Source organism: Mus musculus, chromosome 13 (assembly GCF_000001635.26).
Source record: "Mus musculus strain C57BL/6J chromosome 13, GRCm38.p6 C57BL/6J".
Lineage (NCBI taxonomy): Eukaryota > Metazoa > Chordata > Mammalia > Rodentia > Muridae > Mus > Mus musculus.
In genome coordinates this window covers 37,411,617-37,436,065 of record NC_000079.6, presented here as the reverse complement: position 1 = coordinate 37,436,065, position 24,449 = coordinate 37,411,617, and the positions used below count along the sequence as shown (strand labels likewise).

The 24,449-nt window shown below is 44.8% G+C and overlaps 1 protein-coding gene and 1 long non-coding RNA gene across 2 annotated transcripts in view; one reads left to right on the top strand and one right to left on the bottom strand.

The window, feature by feature from the left end:
• The first annotated feature begins 944 nt into the window (after positions 1 to 944).
• Positions 945 to 14,128, top strand: Gm4035 (predicted gene 4035). The gene is made up of 2 exons (NR_167664.1): positions 945 to 1,070; positions 13,911 to 14,128. It is a non-coding gene; the product is annotated as a predicted gene 4035 (long non-coding RNA).
• Positions 14,129 to 17,029: 2,901 nt separating this feature from the next.
• Ly86 (lymphocyte antigen 86) overlaps positions 17,030 to 24,449 on the bottom strand; it is a 73,692-nt gene continuing 66,272 nt past the window's right edge. The window contains exons 4-5 of the mRNA NM_010745.2: positions 20,517 to 20,569; positions 17,030 to 17,527 (exon numbers count right to left, since the gene is read on the bottom strand). Coding sequence (NP_034875.1) covers positions 17,444 to 17,527; positions 20,517 to 20,569 — 137 coding nt within the window. The 3' untranslated portion in view covers positions 17,030 to 17,443. The remainder of the gene's footprint in view (positions 17,528 to 20,516; positions 20,570 to 24,449) is intronic.

Here is a 24,449-nt window from a genome sequence, read left to right as displayed (position 1 = left end):
AATAATAAAAACACAAAATGGAAATGGGTTAAACATTCTGGGAGGCACAATATTTCTCCACATATTTAATAAAGCAATCAGGAAGTCAGGGAATGTAGCTTGGTGGTAGCTCACTTGCTTGCAAAGCCTGGGGACCAATTTTCAGTGAGATAACTCCCCAACAAACAAACAAAACACATCCCAGAATCAGTAGAATGTATTTTTCAAGTACAAATCTGTGTAGCAATAACAATAAAAATGCCATTTGGTAAATACCAGGGTAGTAATTATTTTAGGTAGAGATTATGAATATGCAAAAATTAGAGGGCAAAGGTACGCTAAGGATCAAGACACTTACACAGTTTGTAACACTACGGCAGAGGACCTTGCTGGCCTCCATCCTAAGCAAGAGGCCAAAATGATCACTAGTAATGGCTAAGTCAGCAGCGAGAGCCTTCCAATACGATGTACAGGAACCTCATTCCTGTCCGACTCCTGCCACAACAGCTTGGCTTGAATTTAATCAAGAGAAAACCTCAGGCACACCCAAACCAAGACATAGTTCATCAAAAGATTGGTAGTACTCTTGGGAAGTGTCAAGGTCACGAGGGAAAAAAAAGGACCCAGCAACTTTCAAGTTTAAGAGAACTTGAGAGACACAGACAACAGATTCATTGTTTCATCCTGAGCCAGAAAAGGACACCAAGTAACACTTAAATAAGGTCTGAAAGTTAGGTAATACTAGTCCCATGTAAATGTTATTTTCTGATCTTGATTATTGCATCCTGCTTTCATCTTACTGTTCTGAGAACCTCTAAAAGGTATATAGGACTTCTTTGTATAATTATTGAAAATATTTCTGTAAGTCTGGTTTTCAAAATTGAAAGTCCAATCATCTATGTTTCTAACTATCTGGCTTGAACATCGTTGGGCGGCCAGTTTGCTCTGCCTCCTGACCGTTTGCCAGTTCGGGACTGCCATCTCTAATTAACATGCAGGGAAATGAGGAAATGGAGTTTCCAGAGCTTTCGTTGCTTTTCCAAATCCCAAAGCCAAGTCGCCCTGGTCGTCCAGCTGCTTCCTGCCTGCAGGTGAGAAAGGAGACCGAGTATGTTCTAAACTTTCCTCAGGGTTCTTCATATACACTATCAGAGACTCTAAGCACGACCTAGTGCTGAGACTCAAGGATAGAGACTTTCTTGCCTTCCACTCCCCCATTATCACTTCTTAATTTGATTATGTGATTTCCCCCACCCTCACGCTAAACTTTTAATTCTGTCTGGACACTTCATTGTGGCTTCTCCAAACCTTCCCTGTCTGAGCTGCCCTACCGCTGTTCTGCAGCGTGTCAGCAATAGCCATTTTAATGCCATCTCTCAAGAAGGACGCCATGAAACCTGTGTTTGCGTGCTCAAAGACAGCTGGGTGCTGCATCTGGACAAATATCTGGATTGAGCTGCTCGGGTGTTGGGAAAGTCGTTCTCATAGCAAAAAGAATTGGTCATTCACGCAGCATCCTTCCACGCGCTCCACTTCTCGGAGTTGGGATCGCAGTAGTGGCTGGATGGGTGCTGCCCCTCAGAGGAAGTTCGGCATCTTTTGCTTTGCTTCCTGGACCGAACGTGTAGCTGCTGGGAAAATACTTGACAGTCAAGCCATAGTTGGGAGGATTCGACAACTGGAAAGGCACAAACATCCTTTATCTGTAGGGTGAGGTTAGTTTCTGTTTGGGCTTGTGCTTTTGAAAGGAGGAAATAGTTTTCATAAGCATCAGATTAGATGCAGGAAATGTCCACAGGACAATGAGAAGCTGCCGGAGGCCGAGCAACAAGATTTTGTCGTTGATTACTACTGCCATCTCCTGGTAGAACTGGAGAACTACTGGGCAATGGGCTTGGTGGGTAAATTACGGAAGCCTGATTACCTCTCCCCAGCTCTGTTTTACAAGTTCTTAGTAGCGTGAAAGGGAAATGCCAAGAACTATCTTTTAGATAAGAGTATTTATTGGCATCTTTCATCTATCCTTGAATGATAAATATAAGCACGAGGACTAAAACTACAGTGGGCTTCTCTTACCCTTAACTGTCTGTCAACTCTGGAGAAACCCAACGTTCCCTAAGCTACTCCTCCATGAAGCTCCCAGAGCTTGGGAACATAATAAACCCAGCCCTCTCTGTGGCTTGATAGTCTCCTAGCCCTGTGCTGGTATGGGTGGGGTGGGGTGGGCTTTTTTCTTTCTTTCTTGTATAGAATAGAGTTTATTTGGGGGCATGAGAAGGGGAATTGAGAAGGGAGTAGAGGCAGAGAAAGAGAGGAGGCAGAGAGAAGAGAAGAGAAGAAGAGGGAGGAGGACAAGGAGGGGGAGGGGAGGGGAGGAGGAGGAGGAGGAGGAGGAGGAGGAGAAGAAGAAGAAGAAGAAGAAGAAGAAGAAGAAGAAGAAGAAGAAGAAGAAGAAGAAGAAGAGAAAAAGAAGAAGAAGAAAAGAAAAAGAAGAAAAGAAGAAGAAAAGAAAAAGAAGAAGAAGAAGAAGAAGAAGAAGAAGAAGAAGAAGAAGAAGAAGAAGAAGAAGAAGAAGAAGAAGAAGAAGAAAGCAGCAGCTGGCCAGGAACATGTGGAGAGAGGGGGAAGGAGGGAGGGAGGGGAGAGAGGGAGAAAGGGGTCAGAGAGAGAAAAGGAGCAGAAAGGGGAGGGGTGTTTTCCGAAAGGGTAAGCTTATCCTTACCACTCTCAAAACATGAATTTACACATCAAAGCATTTGGGTTGGGCTGGCCATGCAGATCAGTGGTAGGGTGCTTGGCCAGAGTGCATCCTGGAAAAGCAAAATGAAGTCAAAACGTAAGCCTCTTTGATTATGTTGTTCATGATACATTCAGTCAATATATGTATTTTCGGTGTGTCCTTGATAACCTAGAGTTATCAAGTTCTCTAGGTCTGCTGATTGGTTAGCAATGCTAAGAAGCGAGAAGACTCCAGCTGGGCGTCTGGCTGTAGTCTTGTCTCTGCTGCTCAGTTTCCTGTGTCTATCATAGGTGAATTCTTAGTCTGTGAGACTGTTTCCTACAGTATCGATTTTAAATAGTCCCTGGATCAGGGATTGCTACAAAGATTAAGTCTGATGAGCACCCAAAGCCCGGAGTAGGAGGCAAACGGGAAGCACACAGCAACATTGTAAGCAGAAAGTAATGATTGGCAGTTACTGTTGCTATCTATAGGGCTTAACCTCCAGTCACGTGTTATCCAAAGTGGTGTCAACTACCAGCTTCCTGTGGCCACTGAGAGCTTGAAATGGGGTTAGACCAAAGTGGCAGATGTTATAAATATACAACACTAGGCAGGCACTGTAAACCTAGAATCTCAGCCCTCCAGAAGTGGAAGCAGGAGGACCAGGAGTTCAAGGCCATCCTTGCCTACCAGGTGAGGAGGAGGTCAGCCTGAACTACATAGAGACCCTTTCACAAAATAAAACAAAGGTGCCAAGTTAAAATAAAATAAAACCACAGTTGTGCCTTTAATCCTAGCACTTGACAGGCAAAGCTTTGAGTTGGAGCCCAGCTACAGAGCAAGTTCCAGGACAGCCAGGGTTACAAAGAGAGGACTTGTCTCAAAAGACAAACACACACACACACACACACACACACACACACACACACACACACACACACACACACAAATACATATACACACATATATATATGTATGTGTATATGTATATATATATGTGTGTGTGTGTGTTTTAAACACACACATACACACAGAGGATTCTGTTTGTTTGTTTGTTTGTTTGTTTGTTTAAGATTTATTTTATTTCTATGAGTACACTGTAGCTGTGTTCCGACACACCAGTAGAGGGCATCAGATCCCATTACAGATGGTTGTGAGCCACCATGTGGTTGCTGGGGATTGAACTCAGGACCTCCGGAAGAAGCAGTCAATGTTCTTAACCGCTGAGCCATCTCTCCAGCCCAGGATTCTGTTTTATAAGTTTTTATAAAAGAATTATTTTTATTTTATGTGTATGATTGCTTACTTGTATGTATGTGCACTGTGTGTGTGTGTGTTGCCAGCAGAGGTCAGAAAAGAGCATCAACTCCCCTAGAACTGAAATTAGGAACAATTGTGAGTGGACATATGGGTGCTGGGAACTGAACCTGGGTCCTTCGTAAGAGTAGTGAGTGCTCTTAAAATGCTGACTCATCTTTCCAGGTCCCAGACTGCAATTTAAAGTCAATACAAAGCCAAAAATGTGATATTGCTTGCCAGTACTTTACAAAAATCTTGATTGCATACTGAAATGATAACACTCCGAGGAGCTGGGTTAAATAAAATACACTTTGACACTTGGCATGTATTTAAAACTTTTGATTGACACATGGATTGCTCATATTCATGGATCATGTCAATACATGAGCTCAGAGTGTGATGTCATGTCTCGTGTCTACCAGCTCACAGAGTAATTATTTTTTGGGTTGAGAATATCTCAAATCCTCTCTACTAGCTGTTTTGTAATATTCATTGTCTTCTCATCCATAGTTAACCGACTGTGCTAGTCCTAATATACATTATTGACATGAATCCTAACCATTTTCTATTTTAAAAAGGAGTTACCAGAAAATTATGACTTCCATGCTTTGTGTACCAGCTTCTTGTTGGACAATTCATCCAATCAGGTGGGTGGATTAGAGGGGTAGAAGGCATGGAAATCGGGGGTAAAGTGAGCCAGGAAGTCTCTTGTCCACTTTACCAGTATCTTGTGGTTATCATGGAACCAGTCAAAGGAGGCAGTGGCTGCTTCTCTCGGGTGTTATGGGCAATGAGCGTGATGCAACCCCATAGGTATTGCCTGAGGTCACTGTGTGGTCACTTCAGGGAGTGACACTCTGTTCTAGGAGTTTAAAGACAGACTGAAGACCTGATGGTTGAGACAGATGTGCAGGATCCAAGGTAGAATCTCAGATGCAGAGTGGGGGGCCTATTGTTAACTAAGAATGATGGCAACCTGCTATCAGAGACATAAGCAGAGGAGGGATGTCATTGGGAGCAGGGCATTTGCTTCCCCAAGGCACTGCTGATACTTAGATTCAATTCCATAGGTCATCACTTGCCAACATGTGCTAGATTCTCTATTAGAAGCTGGAAAAAGCACCATGTCTGCTTTCATGGTGCTCACTGGCTAGTGTCGAAGGCTGGGGACTAAACAGTTGCTTGTATACGATGATCATAGTCTAGAATAGAATGTGTTACGAACTCTTGACTGGAAGAGGACTCCATTGTGGTTTCTTCTGAGATTTCTGGGACAGTATCCAGGGACAGAAGGGCAAAGCACATCTTAGACAAGGCCACTGGTGTTGTGTGCTGGGGCTCTCAGATGCATTGTGTGCTGGGAGCTGCACATGGCCCAGCAATAATGCTGAGGACAAGACAGTGATGGCCGGAAGCTGGAGAGAAAAGGAGACAGGGCAAACATGGAGGGTTTAGGGGCACAAGAGCAGGTGCTTTATAGACCCGAAACAGGGGAGTGGTGTGACTACATTTGTGGTTTAAAAAGATCCTTCTGATTAGACTGTAGGGTTCTGGTGAACTCAGTTCTGAGTCTGCTCCCAAAAGGGTTATAAAGTCTGGGCATAATGGATGTAAATCAGCCGTTTGAGGACTCCAGAAAATGACGACGAGTAGTAGGTGGATCGGGAAGAGATGATTTAGAATATTGGAGAGCCGCCAGTGTGCCTCCGTTTCTTTCTCCTCTAGGACATTCTCTAGGTTTAATTAGAGCCTCAACCCAGGAGAGGCTTCAGGACTGGGAAAGATTCAGAAGTGTGAAGAATGGGAAAGGTGTTTCTAATATTAAAAAAGAGTCAGGGAAAGTTTAGTTTCTGTTCTCACTTCCTGTCTCCGTTCTGCAATCCAGTCCTGAAGCAATGCTGAGGGGGCAGTAGGGGCACCAATCACAGCACCAGTTTATAGAAGTCCTGAGGAACGAGAAACATCTGGGATTGGAGGAGCTGTGGTCTCCAGAGAACAGGAGAAATCCTCATGGCTGTAAAAGATACTTACGTCATTTGGCCTCAGGTGTGTGCTTGCATGCAAACATGTGCTGAAATAATGAGGTAATCGTGGTCCCATGTTTCCATCTGGAGACTGGAAAGGGTGAACCCCAGGGAAATCCCACTGTGGCTGGGAAGAGGGAAGCAGGCTAAAAAAGCTGGGTACCAACTCTTCAGTTCCTGGTGCCTAGAGCTGACTCTACGCAGACTGCTGTAGACTCTGAGAAGCAAACTGTGGGCTAGGACACAGTCCGAGACCCACACTCCCTGCTGGGTGACTGGGGGCACATGTAGACACTTTGGCAACTAAGCTTTCATTGAGACCTCTAATAAATGTATTGACACTGAGGTCATATCCGTGGAAGGCGGGCCAGAGCTTTGAGCTTAGATCCAACCTGGTCCGATGAACAAAACAGTTTGCCAAAAGGTTTAAATAGTATCTAGAGGCTCCAGGCATAGCATCCAAAATATTTAATATCCAGACTTTTGTTAATACACAACTTTCCTGGTTGGGGGAGAACTGGAAGAAGCACTAAAGCAGAGATGTGCCAGGGTCAGAATTATCTAACAAAGTTTAGAGCTGTGGTTAGCAAAAAGCTCTAAGCAGTAAGGGCAAACATCCCTAAAATGAAGGAAAAGATAGTTTCAGCAAATAGGAGATACTGAGGGGAAAAAGGAACCAACTGGGGGTTTTAGGAATAAAACACTATAGTAATAATTTAAAAAACTGAATGGACTCCATAGAAACAACAGAAGCTACGTGGCAAACTTGGGCTACTTAAGAAGACCCCCTACTCAAAAGAGCACACACACACACACACACACACACACACACACACACACACACACACACCAAAACACAATCCCAGTCCAAACATCAGGCTCAGTACCTTGCATAACTTGCAGTCTGTGCCTTAATGCAAAGCTGTTCATCTAGACCATGCAGCTTGCTGTTCTGAGTAGAAGGGGAGAGATGCAGTGCATTCCCATTAGGAGACAAGGACACTGTGAAGATAGGCAGGGATGCTTGCTGGGAGGAATATGGTTGCGGGTTTTCTGCCTCTGTGCTACAGAGGACCGAGAATGGACAGTTGTCTCCGGTTTCCATCAGCTCTTGGCATAAGAGTGTTGGAACTTCAGGAGCTTGGTGAATAGTAGTTCAGGATTGAGCACCGTGGAAGTATTTGTGTTATGGCAATTGACAGAGCCTTCAAATCCCTGGAGAGACTATTGTTAGATTCCTAGCACAGCAATGCAGTCAGCTAAAAAGGATGTAGGATCTTGCAGGGCATGGACCATGCTGCTCATATTTAGTGCTTGACACTGGGGTAGGAGAGGATTTATGCCCGTGTGGGGTGAGTCATCATGGTGGCATGCTATAGCAGGATAAAGAATGAGCCTGCATTTTAATAAAGTGCATTGTTTACTTGTGTGTGTGTGTGTGTGTGTGTGTGTGTATGTGTGTATGTGTGTGTGCATGCGTGACAGTGATTATATGTCAGGCTTGGCAACAAGTTCCTTAACCCCATGAGCCATCTTGCCAGCCATGAGACTGAGTCTTTTTAAAAAATCTTACTTATTATTAGTATGTAGAAGTCTTATTTATTTATTCATTCATTTAATGTATATGTGTGCTTTATCTACATGTATACCTCCATGTGGTTGTTGGAAATTGAACTCAGGACCTCTGGAAGAGTAGCCAGTCCTTTTTTTTTTTTTAAGACTTATTTATTATTATATGTAAGTACACATAATACTTAGATACTGTCTTCAGACACAGCAGAAGAGGGCATCAGATCTCATTACAGATGGTTGTGAGCCACCATGTGGATGCTGGGATTTGAACTCAGGACCTTCAAAAGAGCAGCCAGTGCTCTTAACCACTGAGCCATTGCTCCAGACCCCGTGAGAATCTTCTTGACACTTTCAAGTTGCTCTTGTTTTTCCCATGGCATAAATGCTCACATGGAAAAACAGAGAATCTGTCATGGAGCCAAATCTGTGGTAAGATGAAGGGTCCTGCTCCAAAGCTTGGGCCAAAGAACAAGCACCCAGAGCCGTACAGACCGGCAAGGACTGAGAGAGGCTATGTAAATATAACTCCTGACCTCCCATCCCTACACCCAGTAGGTAGGACAGCACATTGTGAAAAAATGGTTGCAGGCTTTCGACCCTCAGGTGTCATCCTTCAAGTGACACATCCAGCAGGGCGTGTCCCTGGCCTCTTCTCATTGTATACCTGGCTCATAATGAACAGATCATGAAAGAAGCTTAATGAAGTAGCTCTGAGGATCTGAGTGCTTAGTTATTGTCTTAGTCAGGGTTTCTATTCCTGCACACACATCATGACCAAGAAGCAAGTTGGGGAGGAAAGGGTTTATTCAGCTTACACTTCCATGCTGCTGTTTATCACCAAAGGAAGTCAGGACTGGAACTCAAGCAGGTCAGGAAGCAGGAGCTGATGCAGAGGCTATGGAGGGATGTTTCTTATTGGCTTGCTTCCCCTGGCTTGCTCAGCCTGCTCTCTTATAGAACCCAAGAGTACCAGCCCAGGGATGGCACCACCCACAAGGGGCCCTCCCTCTTTGATCACTAATTGAGAAAATGCCTTACAGGTGGATCTCATGGAGGCATTTCCTCAAGGAAGGCTCCTTTCTCTGTGATAACTCCAGCTTGGGTCAAGTTGACACAAAATCAGTCAGTACAGTTATACTGTAAGTCAGCAGAGGACTGACAGGTAAGCCAGCCTAGCCATCCGGGACACACTGCCTCCCAAACAAACACACAAGAAGTGAGTTAGCTGCTACTTTCAGGGCTATACCAAGAGCGCCAGAGTGGAGACACCTCCTTCAACACAGGCTTACCTAGTCTCCATGCTTTCTCAAAACCATGACTCTGTTAGGAGTATACCTTCTGCAGCCACCAGATTCTAGCTTCCGTCTTAGTTAATGGGTAATTTATTTAACCTCTTCCAACCTTACCTTTAGAACAGGCTTTTAAGTGGAGATGTTTTTCTTTTCACAGGGCAATGGTGGCTTCTACATTATAACTTAAGAGAAAGCACCTAGCCTAGTGCCCTTAAAAGCAAACTGGGGACAAGTATTTTAGGATGGAATAAAAGAAATTAAGAGCTGGGGTGAACTCAGGGCAGACGCTCTCAACGTAGGAAGTATTTTACAGTGTTATCACATCCAGTGTTCGCGGGTCCTGGAGTATTTCATTTGAACCAATTCATTTGTTTACATTGTGTCGGAGACCTAGAGAAGGGGTGGGGCTTTCTCACTATTCCAAAGCTCAACTTCTCCAGTAAAGGATACCTACCCACCTGCCTGTTCCATCGAGAGCCTTATGTCTGTGCCCAGCCTCAGTTAAAGGGACCGTTACTCTTGTAAAGAATAAATCGTTCTGAGAAAAATTTAGAGAACCTGTTTGCACAATTACTTTTATTATTATAGCGTCAATGTCTGTCAACATTTCAGGATCAAAAACATTGGAGACTGATACAATAGCAGACACTTTGTTAAAAAAGAAATGGATGAGAATCGGGAAAGTCATGCCAAGTGAAAGGGGCCCATTTCCATTTCTTGGCCTCCAAGGAAAATAAATGCAGATCAAACTTGATTTTACTTAAGAAAATTAATGCAAACATTTTAGCTATAATATTTTACATTAAGATCAGACTGAGCACCAGGACCTCAATGGAGGAGTTAGGGGGAGGACTGAAGGAGCTGAACGGGTTTGCAACCACATAGGAAGAACCACACTATCAACCAACCAGACCTCCAGAGCTCCCAGGGACTAAACCTCCAACCAAAGAGTACACATGGAGGGACCCATGCCTCCAGCCGCATAGGTAACAGAGGGTGGCCTTGTCAGACATCAATGGGAGGGGAGGCTCTTGGTCCTGTGGAGGCTTGCTGCCTCAGCATAGAGGAATGCTCTAGGGCAGTGAGGCAGGAGTGGGTGGGTGGATGGGTGGGGGAGCATCCTCATATAAACAAGGAGGGCAAGGGGAGGATGGGATAAGAGTTTTTTTTGGAGAGGAAACCAGGAAGAGGTGGGGATAACATTTGAAATGTAAATAAATAAAATAATCAATAAAAAGATATAATATGTAGGACAAAAAATGTTTCGTTGTAACTTTTTCAGTGTTCTCTGGTATTAACACAATCACAGCGTTGTGTGACTGTCACTGCTGGGCATCCCCAGAACTCTTTCATCTCTGCACATTTGTCTTTCAAGGCTTTTAGGGTTGATCTACTGTGTGTGACACACAAGCATGCTTTTGCTAAGCCAAATCACCTTGGGCAAGCACAAGGCAGCCTCAAATTAGGCCTTTGTTTATGGCAGTCCCTTGTGACCTGTGCCACTGAGCATAGAGGTCACACAGTATGGAGCTCTGCCCCTCCACGTCCCTGAAAGCCTATGAGAACCAGAACTCTTCCTTTGTCCCTTCAGGACCCCATTGTTCTGTCCTGGGCGTGGTGCTCTATTGCTTCTCATGCTCTTCCACCCTAAGGCTTGCCACTGGGTATCTCTGGTCTGAGCTTTCGCATAGATTGACTAAGGCATACAAAGTCAAGGCTACCTATCTCCTTTCTTTTCTTTTTCCTTCCTTCCTTGTTTCCTTAGCACAGAAAGTCTAGGGAACGATGATACTTTGTTGCTAACAAATGCTCGTTATAAATAGTATCTACAATGCTCTCCAAAATTTTCCATTCTTGTCATATCCTTAAAATCAAATACTTGGTACATTATTCCAAATTTGTGGTTTCCTTTTCCACCCCATGGATTAGATTTGGAGCACGATACCTGGATAGGCCATAGGACCTGGGGGTGTGCTTTGGCTCAGAGTGGCACAAATCCTAGGATAGGAGGCTTAATGTCAGGAGGGGGAGGAGGGACTCTGTAACAGGAGTCCGTCTGTCTTTGAGCGGAGGGAAGCGCAGCGCCATGGGGACAGTGTGGGTGTTTCAAGTGGACTTCCAGATGGCAGTAGGGGAGAGAAAGAGGAGCTGGGGGAGCGGATGGGGGAAAGTGGGGTCCCCATTCTGCTGGGGATCCTGTTCACCAGGTATGGTGAGATCTGATGTGCTTGTGGTCTGTGGTTGCTAAGAAGATGCTTGAACAAGTGACCTTTTAAGAGTCCCAGGCCTGTGTGTGTCATGGAATGTCTTCAGGCACTCTTTCCAATTTCTACCTTTGCTATCGCTAGGACCCTATTGCCATTGTGACAGTGATTCTTTCCTAGTCTGCCCTTTCGCAACCTCTTCCCCAGGCTGCCGTTTAAGGTCTTGAATCTCCTTGAAGGCCAAGGTTCATCACCCGTGTCTTGGGAGCAACAAGACGCCCATGCTCACGTTTGGCTTATCCCCTCTCTTTTTTGTGTGACCTTCACGCTCAGGTTCATGGAACAAGCCTTGCTCTCCTATCAACGGGTCCCCCATAGAATGCTGCAGGGGCCTTAGCATCTCGCCATGACAACTGGGAAAGCCCAGGTTTTGTTCTTCAGCCTGGTACAGGGAAGATATAGTGGTTGGAACGGCTCTGACGGCTGCAGACGCGTGAGGCTGCTTGTTCATATCATGGTTGATCAGGAAGCAAAACTAGGGTAAAAAGTAGGGGCAGCAAATGCTCAAGGCATACCCACCAGTGACCTAGCTCCTCCCTCCAAGGACTGCCCCACGCCTTAACCTTTACGGGCTGGAGACCATGTGTTCAAGCCCGCGAGGCTGGATTGATACATAACTCTTTTTTCTGAAGATCAGAGAGACCAAGATACTGAAGTAAAGAACTCACTTCCTTGTCATCCAGAGACAACCAGATCATAAAGGGGAAAAGGTGATTATTTTTGACTCAATTTGGGCATTTTAGTTCATGATGAATGGTTTGAGTTGCTTTGGGCCTTTGGCGAGGAGCGCATGGTGGTGGGAGTAAATGCTAGTGTAAATCCACTGAAATTCATCAGCTGTAAAGGCAAAAGGGAGACAGCAGCTTAGAGCTCACGATCCCCCAAGCCCTTCCCCCAATGACCTAAAGACCCCCACTGCTAGGTTCTGCCTCTTAAAATCTCTACCATACCTCTCAATAGCATTAAGAACACAAAAGAACTGTATAAAAACACATTGGTCCTTGAGGGACACACATGTACCAAACTGTAGCACATATTAAGGGAAAGTTATTTTAGTGAGGAAAAATAGTTACATAGATAACATTTGAAAGCAGTAGAAAGTTCCTTTCAGTTCCAAACTTAACAACTACAAATACATGTAGAGTAGAGGGAAAATAACTCTATTTTTTAAACTCCCATAATGCTCTGCCTGCGTGATCTAGTGATGGGGAGTGTAGACAGAGGCACTGGCCTTGCTGACTGGGAAAGCCAGTTGGTTTGCATCTGAGCCATAGTGCCCCAGCTGACAGGCCGACAGGCCATCCATGATATAATGAGGCTAAGAACCTTGGCCACTTCTCAGCAGCTATTTCTGGCTGTTAAGTAATTGTTAAACTGTCAGTTGCTACATTTGGTTCTTCGCGTCTTCAAGGTGTGTCTTTATTTGTAGGGAGTAAGGTGAATTAAAATATCCGCAAGATCCTTTTGGCCTCGTTAGGTATTTCCATTTTGGGGGAAAACTTCAATTTATCTTTTGGGAAAATGTATTTTTCATATATATTTTTTGGAGAGCTCCTGGGCTCCAGCCTGTAACTATGAAACATGCTACCACCCTTGGTTTAACAAAGCTAGCCATAGCACGCTTCGATAAAACAGTGATATATGTGCGTGTCAAGCTGACAAGGGCTCAGTTGTGTTGGTCGATTTCTTTGCTGGCTTGACATAAGCTAGAGTCATCTGGGAAGGGGGAGCCTCAATTAAGAAAATGTTTCTACCGTAGAGGATTGGCCTGTAAACAAGTCTGTGGGGACATTTTCTTAATTACTGACACTGTGGGCATTCCTACCCCTGGGCAGGTGGGCCTGGGTTGTATGAACAAGCAGTTGAGTAGCAGTGCTCCTCGGTGGTCTCTGATGACTTCCTCAATGATGGGCTGTGATCCAGAAGTGTAAACCAATCAACAGTTTCCTTCCCAAGTTTCTTCTGGTCAGAGGATGTTGCTATAGCAACAGAAAGCAGCTAGGCTAGGCACTGTTCCTGAAGTATGGCTAATTCAACAGAAGAGGGATGGCCTTCCATTGTTTGGTGTCATCATGGAAGGTGATAGGAGGAAGGTGATAGGAGATGTAGGGTAGGGCATGAGGCTTTGCCTCCACCGTTGAGTGGCCATCCTGACACATGATGGTGTTGTGGCGTCCCAAGCAGTGTTCTGAGCTGGACATCATCTGAATCGTTGGAATCCCTCAAACACCCATGAGTTACCATCTTGGACTGAAGAACACTGCTGTTGAGAGGCAATATCACTTCAACAAGTGGCCCCTAGCAGGGGGAAGTCAGGCCACTGAGGTTCTGGTGACATCCCAGACCTGTACGTCACAGCTTCCCCAGGACACAAGAACTCCCTTAAAAGATGCTTCAATAGGGGCCGGAAAGATGGCTCAGTGGTTAAGAGCACAGACTGCTCTTCCAGAGGCCCTGAGTTCAATTCTTAGCAACTACATGGTGGCTCACAACCATCTGTAACAGGATCTGATGCCCTCTTCTGGTGTGTCTGAAGAGAGCGACAAGTGTACTCACATTCATAAAATAAATAAGTAAATCTTAAAAAAAGAAAAACAGGGTGCTTCAATAATGTTGTATGCAGAGAGGTTGACATTTCCCTCAGAAACTAAAGTAGGGCTGCTGAGGACTGTGACCACCACAGGTGGAGATTCCCAAAGAGGTCCTTTGATTCTGGCACAGTGTAACCTCACTAAACTGGTTTTCTTTTTCTCTTCAGAGGCTGGGCAAGTTCTTGGAGTTTTCCATGGTGATTTTGAGACAGCAGCAAAGTCTCTTTAGGAGAAGAAAAGTGGACATAAATTATTCGATAGTCAATCTGGGTTCCTTCAGAGCTCTCCGGCAGCCGGACCACGTCATCTAGATGTCTGGCTTTTGGTACCCATGTAAAAAGAAACTTCATTATTGAATTAAAATATATTTGTATTCTGCACCCCACCAACTCCAACTTTTCCCACATCATCTCCTCCTCAAATTCAAGGCCTTTAATTACTCGTTAATTACTACTGTTTCATGCATATGCAAATGAATACGTAAATGCCACCGGCTGAGTCTGTTTACTGCTGTTTGTATTTTTAGGATTGACTGACTGGGATTGGATAATCATGTAGAAGAGTGTCCCTGGGGAGCATTCATTCTCTTTCTCCCAGCAGTCTTTAATTGCTTTAGTTCCTTATCTAGTGTCCCATGAGAATCCCCCATCAATGCTGTCATGTCAACTGGTGTTATCATTATTTTGGTCTTCCTTAAGCAGCCATGGTCTCGAGACTCCACGGGTGTCCCTTTCCTGTCATATTTAGAAGACAATCTTGCAATAGATGTCTTCCTGGTCCTCTGACTCTTACAAGCTTTTTGCCCTGTGTTCTACAATGTCCCCCGTGCCTTACACACAGGGATTGTATTGTAAATGCACTGAATGAAAAAAGAAATAAGGAAAGGACATGCCTGCTCCTAGGTATGGTGGAGGAGAGAGATTTACCGTAGATAGAAGGGAAAGCACAGCCAGAGGCAGAGACAGTCCAGAGTTAACCTGACCAAACTGAGTGTGGCCATGTGAGGAGAGGGGGAGGGAGAAAGGGAGAGGAGAGAATGGAGAGGAGGGAGCTAGACCAAGAGGCTAGGAAGGAAAAGGGTAGACAAAAACAAAAACAAAAATAAAATAGAAATAAAAACAAAAAAGCAGGGCATATGTAGAGAAGGACAGCTGGGGGAAGGGCAGCCCATCCCCTGGGCTGGGGACGTTTAGGGTGGGGATGGGGACGTTTAGGGTGGGGATGGGGTATGCCAGCCATGCCCTGTAACAGGTAGAGACTGAGGGATGCTGGGAGAACCTAGAGGCCAGGTCCACTCTGATATGTATGTTTCTCTGGGGTTTGAGACCTAACACCTCAGTTGGGGACAGGCACCCAGTCAGTCCTCTGTGTTTCAAGCAGCTGTGGCTCCCTGTAGCAGTCACTGTGTGCTGCAGAAGGAAGCTTTAATTTTTTTTGTTTGTTTTTTCATGAGAAGTGGGAGGTCCACTCTCCTGGGAACCCCTTCTTAAAACCCCCAGTTTTCTGCCCACCACACCCGGACTTTGGTACTGCTTTCCGTCAGAGTGAGCCTGGCCATTCCTCCCACCGGGTCTAGTTGTGTTTTGTAAGAGACTCTTACTGGCATTTTGACTCACCTTGCAAAAATGAAACTCATGGCGAAAGGCAAGGCTTAGGTATGACATTAGGAAAGTCAATATGTAGGGGCAGAGGAATATTTTCTTTTTCTCACAAATCATATCCTTAGTGAAACTGTGAGTGTATTCGTGCAGCCCTGATCAGGGTCAGCTCTGCAAATGAAAGTCCCCATTTAACCCAAACTTAGAGAATCTGAATAAATGTCTATGTCTCTGACATGAGGTGTGCATGTCACACACACACACACACACACACACACACACTCACACCCCCCACATATACATACACACAGTCATACATACACATCCCCTACATACACACATTTATACCTACACACATATACAAACACATACCTAAACACACTTACACATACACCCCCCACATATGTTCAAACATACACACTCACACATACATACACCCACACACACATATACATACTCACACATATACATACACACCCACATACATACAAACACACACTCACACACATACATACACATACCCCCCCACACACATACATACACATGCATACACCCCCCACATACACACTCAAACCCACACACACATAATACACAAATACACACACACACTCACACATGCACACAGCCACACCCACATACACTCACACATACACACATATACATACACACACTCACACATGCACACACATATACATACACACACATACACACACCCATACCCACCCATCTACCCCCCACATATACACACATATATACACACATACACACACTCACACATACCACGCACACACTCACACACATACACACATATACATACACTCACACACACACACCACACACACATACACACATATACATACACATACACTCACACACACACACACACACACACACACACACACACACACACACACACCACACAACTCACAGAGGTGTCAGCTTTAAGGAAAGCAATGGGAGAAAGATGGCTGGGACCCTCTCCTGCCTCTGGGCGCCTGTGACAGTTGTTTTGAGTTGTTAGGAGTGTGAGTGTGCACAAGTCTCTTGAGGGCTTTTCTCAGTCTCAGGAATGCACTGAGAAAGGAATGGGGCAGATGCCTGGAGAGAGAGGTGGTGGAAGGGCAGATATGGTTCTGTAGTTAGAGGCTCACTCCGAGGCCTGGCATGGCTGTCTTTATCTTTTCTTGTGAGCAGCATGGATCCACTGCTATCGTTCCTGTCTGCCCTCAACTCAGGAACCTTCAACACTGCTTCTAAAGCTCTGACTTACTCTGCCACACGCTCCTGGTGTAAAGCAACATTCCACCACAGGTCAAAGCAGAAGGGCCACGGTCACCCTCGGAAACATGCCAAGCTGTGAGCCAAGCACCCAGTTCCCTTTTGTAAGTTAGTTATCCTAGGGATTTGTTACAGAGATGGAGGGTGACAGACATCGAGGGTGAAGACAAAGGAATAGGTCAACAAGTGGGACAGCGATGTCACGCTTGCTGGGGTTTCATCAGCTTCTTCTGGTCACAGTCTTAGGGTCCAGGAGCAGCTATGATACTTAGAGCTCTGATTTTATGGAGGCCACCATCCTGGCTTTCTGAGAGTTACCTGTGCAGCACTGGTGGCCAACACTTGTATCTGAAGAAAACATCTCTTTAACTGCAGGCAGTACTTACAGTCATTGAGCAAGCCACAGTGAATAGGTGCAGGGCAGATTTTGTTTTATTTTATTTATTTTTCATTTCATTTTATTTTATTTTATTTTATTTTATTTTATTTTATTTTATTTTTTACATCCCAGGCAACTTCAAGGAAGTGTTGCTAAGGAGCAGGCAAGGAAGTAGCTTTGATGAAACGTAATTACATAAGGAGAGGTACTACAATAGGGCTTCAAGACTACTCAGGGTCCTCAGAAATAGATAGTTTTTGAGGGTTTATTACATCTGTTGGGTCTGGGAACATCTGTCCCTGGAGCTAAGATCGGAAGAGTGACCCACAAGAAATTTCTTTGTAAAGCCTCTCTTGGTTATCAGTGGTTCTTGCAGCTAGGTGAGTCCAGGGACCTTGGGGTCCCCTGAGATTGAGTTTACTGTGCATTTCCTTGCAGACCATGCTCAGGAGGAGGTGACAGTGGCATTGGCACAAGCCACAGTAGCACGGTTTTCATTGTACAGTTCCAGCAAGAGCTGATATTCTCCCTGCAAGGGACACAAGCAACGCATTAGGACATGCGACCCACAATACCACCAACTACTTAATAAATACAACATGTCCCTCTCTCCTCAAGGATTGTGTATCTGCCCACCCCACTAACTATAGTATGAAAATATTTGCAAGAAGTTTCTGTACTGAACCTGTGTAGACTTCTTTGTCTTTGTGAAGATCTCCCGACAATCTAGTGTGACACTCAACATGATACACAACCACACTAGTCAGTATATACCACATACTTTTATAAGTAAATAAATAAATATATTTCAAAAACGAGGAAAAATAACCAAGGTATTGGTTGTACATGCCAAGTGGGAAGAATTTGGCTAAAGAGAAACCTCCATCAGTTCAGAGCCCATCTCTGGGGGTCTACTCACAGGGTGTGAGTAGGCCTTCAGTTAAAATGCCTTCAACTAACAGTTCTTAGGAAACCAGAACCTTTCCTTAAAAGCTGTGCAGAAGTTCTTTCCAAAGCTGTGAGGCAGCCAGCTGTGAGCTGATGGCTCTGGGCACACTGTGGCTGTTTGTGGCCAATGTGGACAGCCCCTCTTGGGATCAAGGCCCCCAGTTGTTCTGCTGCATAGGCCTGTGGGGAAGGCGTACGTCTTCTGTTGGTTGTGGGTGTGGGTTAGAAGCTTCTCTGGTGTCTACTTCCCAGGACCAGGCTGCAGAAGAGGAGGTAACCAGGGTCAGGACACCTGGCTTCCTCTGGCCTACATCTCTAGGAGCACTATTACTGGTTGAAGAAGGCAGGCAAGGAGTATCCTGCAAGCACTGCAGGCTTGTTGACTATATATTGTTGACTACAGTATGGTGCCCGATTACGATGGCTCTATTTACAGTGGCAACAGACGAAAAGAGGCTCGGTAGCATCTGTACTTGGCATTTTCAACCTTCATTTTTCCAGGCCTGTGGCACGCAGTTCAAACCTCCTTCCTCACCGAGCAGTGACAGTGAGTCACAGTGCCCAGTCATGAGAAGACATGATCAAACGGCTGGCACTCTCCTGGGTATCTTGCCACTAAGCTATGAGGTTCTGCAGGCTGGATGGAGTCAATGCATTTTCCACTTAAGCTGTTTTCAACTGAGGCAGAGTTTAGCGGATGTAATCCTGTATTAAGATGAGTAACATCTATAATGCCCTTTATATCTATTTCTGAGGGCAAATCTCCTTTCAAAGAGCTTCTATGACTTTAAGAGCCCTCCCTCCCCTGACTGTGCCTTCATTGTATAGGGATTGGGAAGGGTAGCTGATTGTAAAAAGCCAGCAAGGCAAAATGAAATCCAATTGATAGCAATTATTACATCAGTCTCTAGTGGGGTATCAGGAGAAAAACGAGGAGGGGAAAAACATTCAAGTAGCAACGATGTGAAGAAAAAGCTCCCTGGGAGAGTTCCTCCAGGGAGAGATTGAGTTTCCCTTCCTGGAAGAAGTTGTGCCTTTCACAGAAAGGCAGGAGAAGATCATTGGAGACTTCTGGAGAGGGAGGGAGAGAGATTCCAGGTGTGAGAAGGATTCCTGTGGAAACCAAACTGGGTCTGTTCAGGACTCTGTGATTTCGGAGCTCACAGGGTGGGACAGGAGGGAAAGAAACTTAGAACTGAAACTGAGCAGAGGAGACACCTTATGCAGGAGACAGTGTCTTTCCTTCATGTTTCAGAGGCCTGAAAAGATGAAGCTGAAAGCAGGATGTGTGAGCAATGACATTTTTATGATGTTCCAGGAAATCCTCGTCTTGGCTTTGAGTCTTGCTCGTGGATGCTCAGGATGGGCCACAATGCTTTGGCTTGACTGTCCCTGCTATAAAGTCTGTTGACGCAATCCCCAGCGTGAGATCAGAAGATGTGGGATCTTTAAAAGAGATCTGCCCTTGTGAGTGGATTCATTCATTTATGGACTAATAGATTAAGGAGTAATGGGTTTTCTTGGGAGTGGGTGCGTTATAAAAAAATTTGACTCCTTTATCCTTGAATGTCCTGATTTGTGTCCCCTAATGTGCTGACTTAGGATGTTGCAAAGTCCTCACCAGCAAGGAGACCCTAGATGTGCCCCCTTTTTACCCTGGATATCCCAGACTCTGGAGGGATGGGCTGGGTTTATGCCTTTATTCTTTGGCCACATGTGTCATGTGGTCATGTTTGTGTGTGCAGATGCATGTGCACGTGGAACACATATAATTGTGTGTGCACATGCCTGTGGAGGCCAAGGACAATCGTGGGTGTCACTCCTCGTGTGTCATCTAACTTTTTCCTTTTTTTTTTCTGAGTCAGCATCTCTCACTGAGCTGAAACCCCCTAGGCTGGCTGGCCCGCAGGTCCCAGGAGCCTGCCTGCTTCTGCTTCTCCAGCACTTGGATTATAAGCCTATACTGTCTCATCTGGATTTCCTAACATGGGCTCTGGAGATCAAACTCAGATCCTTAGGTTTGCCCTTTCCCAGCTGAGCTATCTCCCCATCCCTGTTCTTTATACATTGTACAGTAAACAGAAGCAGACCCACATCCCAGCTTGGCAGTCATAGTGTGGCATGGTAACCAGTGGGACATTGAAACCTTTGGGATTTTGTAAACTCTCCTTTCTCTAGATTGCCAGAAGCTAGTTGCCTCCTACACACCCCACACAACACTAGCCATATGGAGTTCCCCCACACAACCCTGATCCTGTGGACAAGATGCCAGAATTTCAACTCCAGTAGGTTTTGTTCTGGTTCAACTGAAAGGATCATGAAGCATCAAAGTCAGTGTGTTAGCATGCCTCCTAACTATGTTAGCATTTGTTAGCATGCCTCCTAACTGTGGCATGTGCCGACACTTTCAATTATGTAAGTCTAGTTCTCTTCTTCTTTGCCTCCTCCTCTTCTTCCCCCTTCTCCTTTTCCTTTTCCTTCTCCTCTTTCTCTTTTTTTTTCTCCTCCAAGAGTTTAAAATCAACTCTTCAACACAATAATACACAACAACACAAAACAAGAAACCTTACCTGTGGAACATCAAGTCCAGGGTTATTGACAGGGCCGGCATAGTATATCTGTTCTGAAAAATATATAGATCACAGATAATGTTATTCATTCATTTAAAACAACCCTCCAAATAAGGTTATCATATCATCTGTGGCCGTAGAGACGTAGATCAAGTCTGGATAATAAAATAAGAGTAGCCATTGATATAAAAGCTTTAATTTCCTGACTTCAAATGGATCTCAGGTGTTGATGAACAATAGTCTCTGCCCATGTACATGTTTCTTGCTTCCCAGTGATGAGGCTGACGGTACAGAAACTTCTGGATGGAGCACTGTCCAGATAGTGAGAAGTGTGGGAAGGAAGCAAGCAGGTCGTGGAAAGACCCTGGCTGACTGAGAGGTCAAGAGTCTAGACTGGTGCTGGAAATACAGGGTGAAATGTTTTGAGATCTGTGGCCAGAAACTCAAAGACACTGCAATAGTTCCAGGAGAAACACCCAATACTTGTGATACAGGTAAGGGCTGGGTTGTAGTCACTTTTGGTTTTGTTTTGTTCTCTTCTCTAAATACAGTGTCTGTTACTACTTATTGCTGAAGGAGCCACATGGCATCATTTTCACTATGTCCGGACACACCGAAGACAGTGGATTATCAGCTGTCCTCTTTTCAAGAAAAGAAAAGCAAAGGATTCAGGTTCCTAGCATAATGGTGGTTGTCTTCCTGGTCATCATACTTGGTGGTGGTTTGAATAAGCTTGGCCCAGGGAGTGGCACTATGGAGGTGTGGCCTTGGAGTAGGTGCGGCTTTGTTGGAGGAAGTGTGTCACTGTGGGCATGGGCTTTAAGACCCTCATCTTAGTTGCCTGGAAGCCAGTCTCCTCCTTTCTACCTTTGGATCAAGATGCAGAACTCTCAACTCTGCTTGCAACATGCTTGCCTGGATGCTGCCATGCTCCCACCTTGATGATAATAGACTGAACCACTGAACCTGTAAGCCAGCCCCAATCAAATGTTGTCCTTTATAAGAGTTGCCTTGGTCATGGTGTCTCTTCTTTTCTTCTTAGGAAACCCTACCTAAGACATACTCCATCACTATTTTTTTTTTTTTTTCGAGACAGGGTTTTTCTGTGTAGCTCTGGCTGTCCTGGAACTCATTCTGTAGACCAGACTTGCCTCAAATTCAGAAATCCGCCTGTCTCTGCCTCCCAAGTGCTGGGATTAAAGGCATGTGCCACCACTGCCCAGCTCCATCACTGAATTAAGAAGAGTATTTTCATTCTTTCTTCTGCTCATTTCAGAGTCCTCCCATCTCAGTCACATTAGAAGCCACATTAAATGGTGGTGGTGGTGCCCATGTTTAATCTCATTACTCGGGAAACAGAGGCAGGTGTGTCTCTGGGTTCAAGTTCTACAGAGCAAGTTCTAAGATAGCCAGGGCTATACAGAAAAATTCAGAATTTAAAAAAAGTTAAAACAACAACAACAACAACAAAACAATTAAAAAAAACAGACCAATTGCTTGTTTTTAGTTAGCATAAAAAATAATGGGTTACACCATGACTTTTTGTTTGTCAGTTTGAGACATCATCTCACATAATCCAGGCTGGCCTTGGGTTTACTAAGAAGCCGAGGATGATCTTGAATTTCTCATCCTCCTGCCTTAGCCTTCCAAGTACTGTGATTGCAGGTGTACCATTGCCAGATGATATGCCCATTTTCACATATGTATATTGTGGTAAGAGAGTTGGATGGAGGTGGGGTGGTCTATATGCATCATGATTAACATGGGAAACAATGACAACAAGAACAAGAACAAGAACAAGAACAAGAACAAGAACAAGAACAAGAACAAGAACAAGAACAAGAACAACAACAACAACAACAACAACAACAACAACAACAACAACAAGAAGCCACTGGTTGAAAGACTTGAGACCATTCCTTACCAGGGATACATGTGAGAGACAGCATGTGTGAGAACATACTTCCAAAAGCCACGAAAGGTAGATGCTATGTGAACAACTGAAAAGTCAGAATCTAGTGGCCTGGGGGTCAGTTCAAGGAGTATGTTTCCCTCTGTTTCTATCTCTGACTCTGACTCTCCCTTCTTTCTCATATTAAGACAAAATGTATGTGTTTGTCTGTATATGCATGTATATGTGAGTGTGTGTGTGTGTGTGTATGCATTTGGGTGGCTTTTCCAGGGTGACTACTGGTGCTAGAAAAAGGTATTAGATCTTTGGGACTCAAGCTATAGGCATTTGTAAGCTACTTGGTGTGGGATCCAAAGTCTGTTCCTCTGATGGAAATGCTCTTAACCACCGAGCCGTTCTTTTCTTCCTGCCCTGCCTTTCTTGTTGATAAGCTACTTCCATTGCTAAAACTATCTAGTGTCCCTGGACTTAGAAATATCAGCAGGTGCCTCTGCATTCCGATTCATGCCTACAACATACATATGGTACTTTGCTTATATTTACCCACTAGCTCCCTCCCTTCTCTGCTGCCCTCTTGATGATCCCCTTCCACCTCCAAACTATCCTCTTTATGTTGTTTTCTCTGTGTGCTTGGTTCCTGTGGGTATGCATACTGTATATCCATTTTATTGCTCTTTTGTGGCCCAGGGCAAATGGCTTGAGCCAAGATGTATTGGTACTTGCTACACCAGTTTGACTCCTGGCAGGTTGCATGCACACACCCATCCAGGAGCTCTTTGTATACTCAAAATGAAGGGGACACACACACACACACTCACTCACACACACACACACACACACACACACACACACACACACACACACACACACACACCAGTTAATTTTTTGATATACTGTGACTACCTCAAAGGTTGGGAACTCTTAAACCTTCCCCTGCTAGCAAATGCTCTCCTCCAATGCTCCTGAGACTTCTAAAGCTTCCCTTGCTAACCCAGGCCCAATCTGGGAAGTGGCCAGTGGTCACTTTCCCAAATTCTTACATGGCTGGTTGACTTTCTCTTCTGCAGCTCTTACATTCCATCCTTCTCTCCCAAGTCATGGCGATCCTCTCTCTTCCCTTTTCCCAGTCCCTAGCCTGTGCAAATCTAAAGGTCCTGCTTCAGTCTGCCTGGCCAGCCATTGGCTGTTGGCTCTTTATTGACTGATCAAAAACCAATTGGGGACAAGAACCTTCAGTGTTTGGACATACAAATTCCTGATTTTGGGGGCTGGATGAATTCAAAACATTGGAACCAATCCCCAACACTAAGATGCAGAGGTAGATGGGTGTCAGGCCCAGATCTCTTTGTCACTAGCAAAGTGACAGTGGGCAATCTTGGCACTCAGATTCTAGACTCACAAAATAGAAATAGAAATCTTCCAGCAGGGCTCAAGGAGGACTAGAGACCTTGGCTGTAGCCTCATCCAGCAGTGTGGTCCTCCGGAGGGATAATGGCAGTTGTCACTAGTTGATTGTTAGCCAGCTCACAGGAGGCTCACTTGCTGGATTCTGACAGCTGCGATGACACCCAGTTTTGGAAAGTCTTGTGCAGCAGCATCTGTTTTTCTTTTTCACATTTTCAGTTTCAAACATGGATGGATCTAGCTGTTCGAAGAACACTGTTTGGATGGTGCCTGTTCTTCTCTGATGCTCACTTAACGCCCCAGGGCTTTGCCAGTTTGTGCTCTTCTTCACTCCTAACAGGTCCTTCTTTGGGAGAGCTTTTCATTAAATTGGTTTTTCTATGCTTCACGCTTTCGACTAGAGCTTTTTTGGGGTCCACGAAGCTCCTGAAAATAGCTGCGAGTAACTTGGGGAAGTGACTTTTTGTTGTTAGCTCGACAAAACAACACCTAAAATTAAACTCTCTTCCCTTCCCTTCTCAGGCCCTCTTCGTTTCTGAGATTCCTTTAATTAACATTCTCACCCTCTATACTATAAAAAGATTCCCAGGATACTCTCACCTATTTCTTCCTTTCCC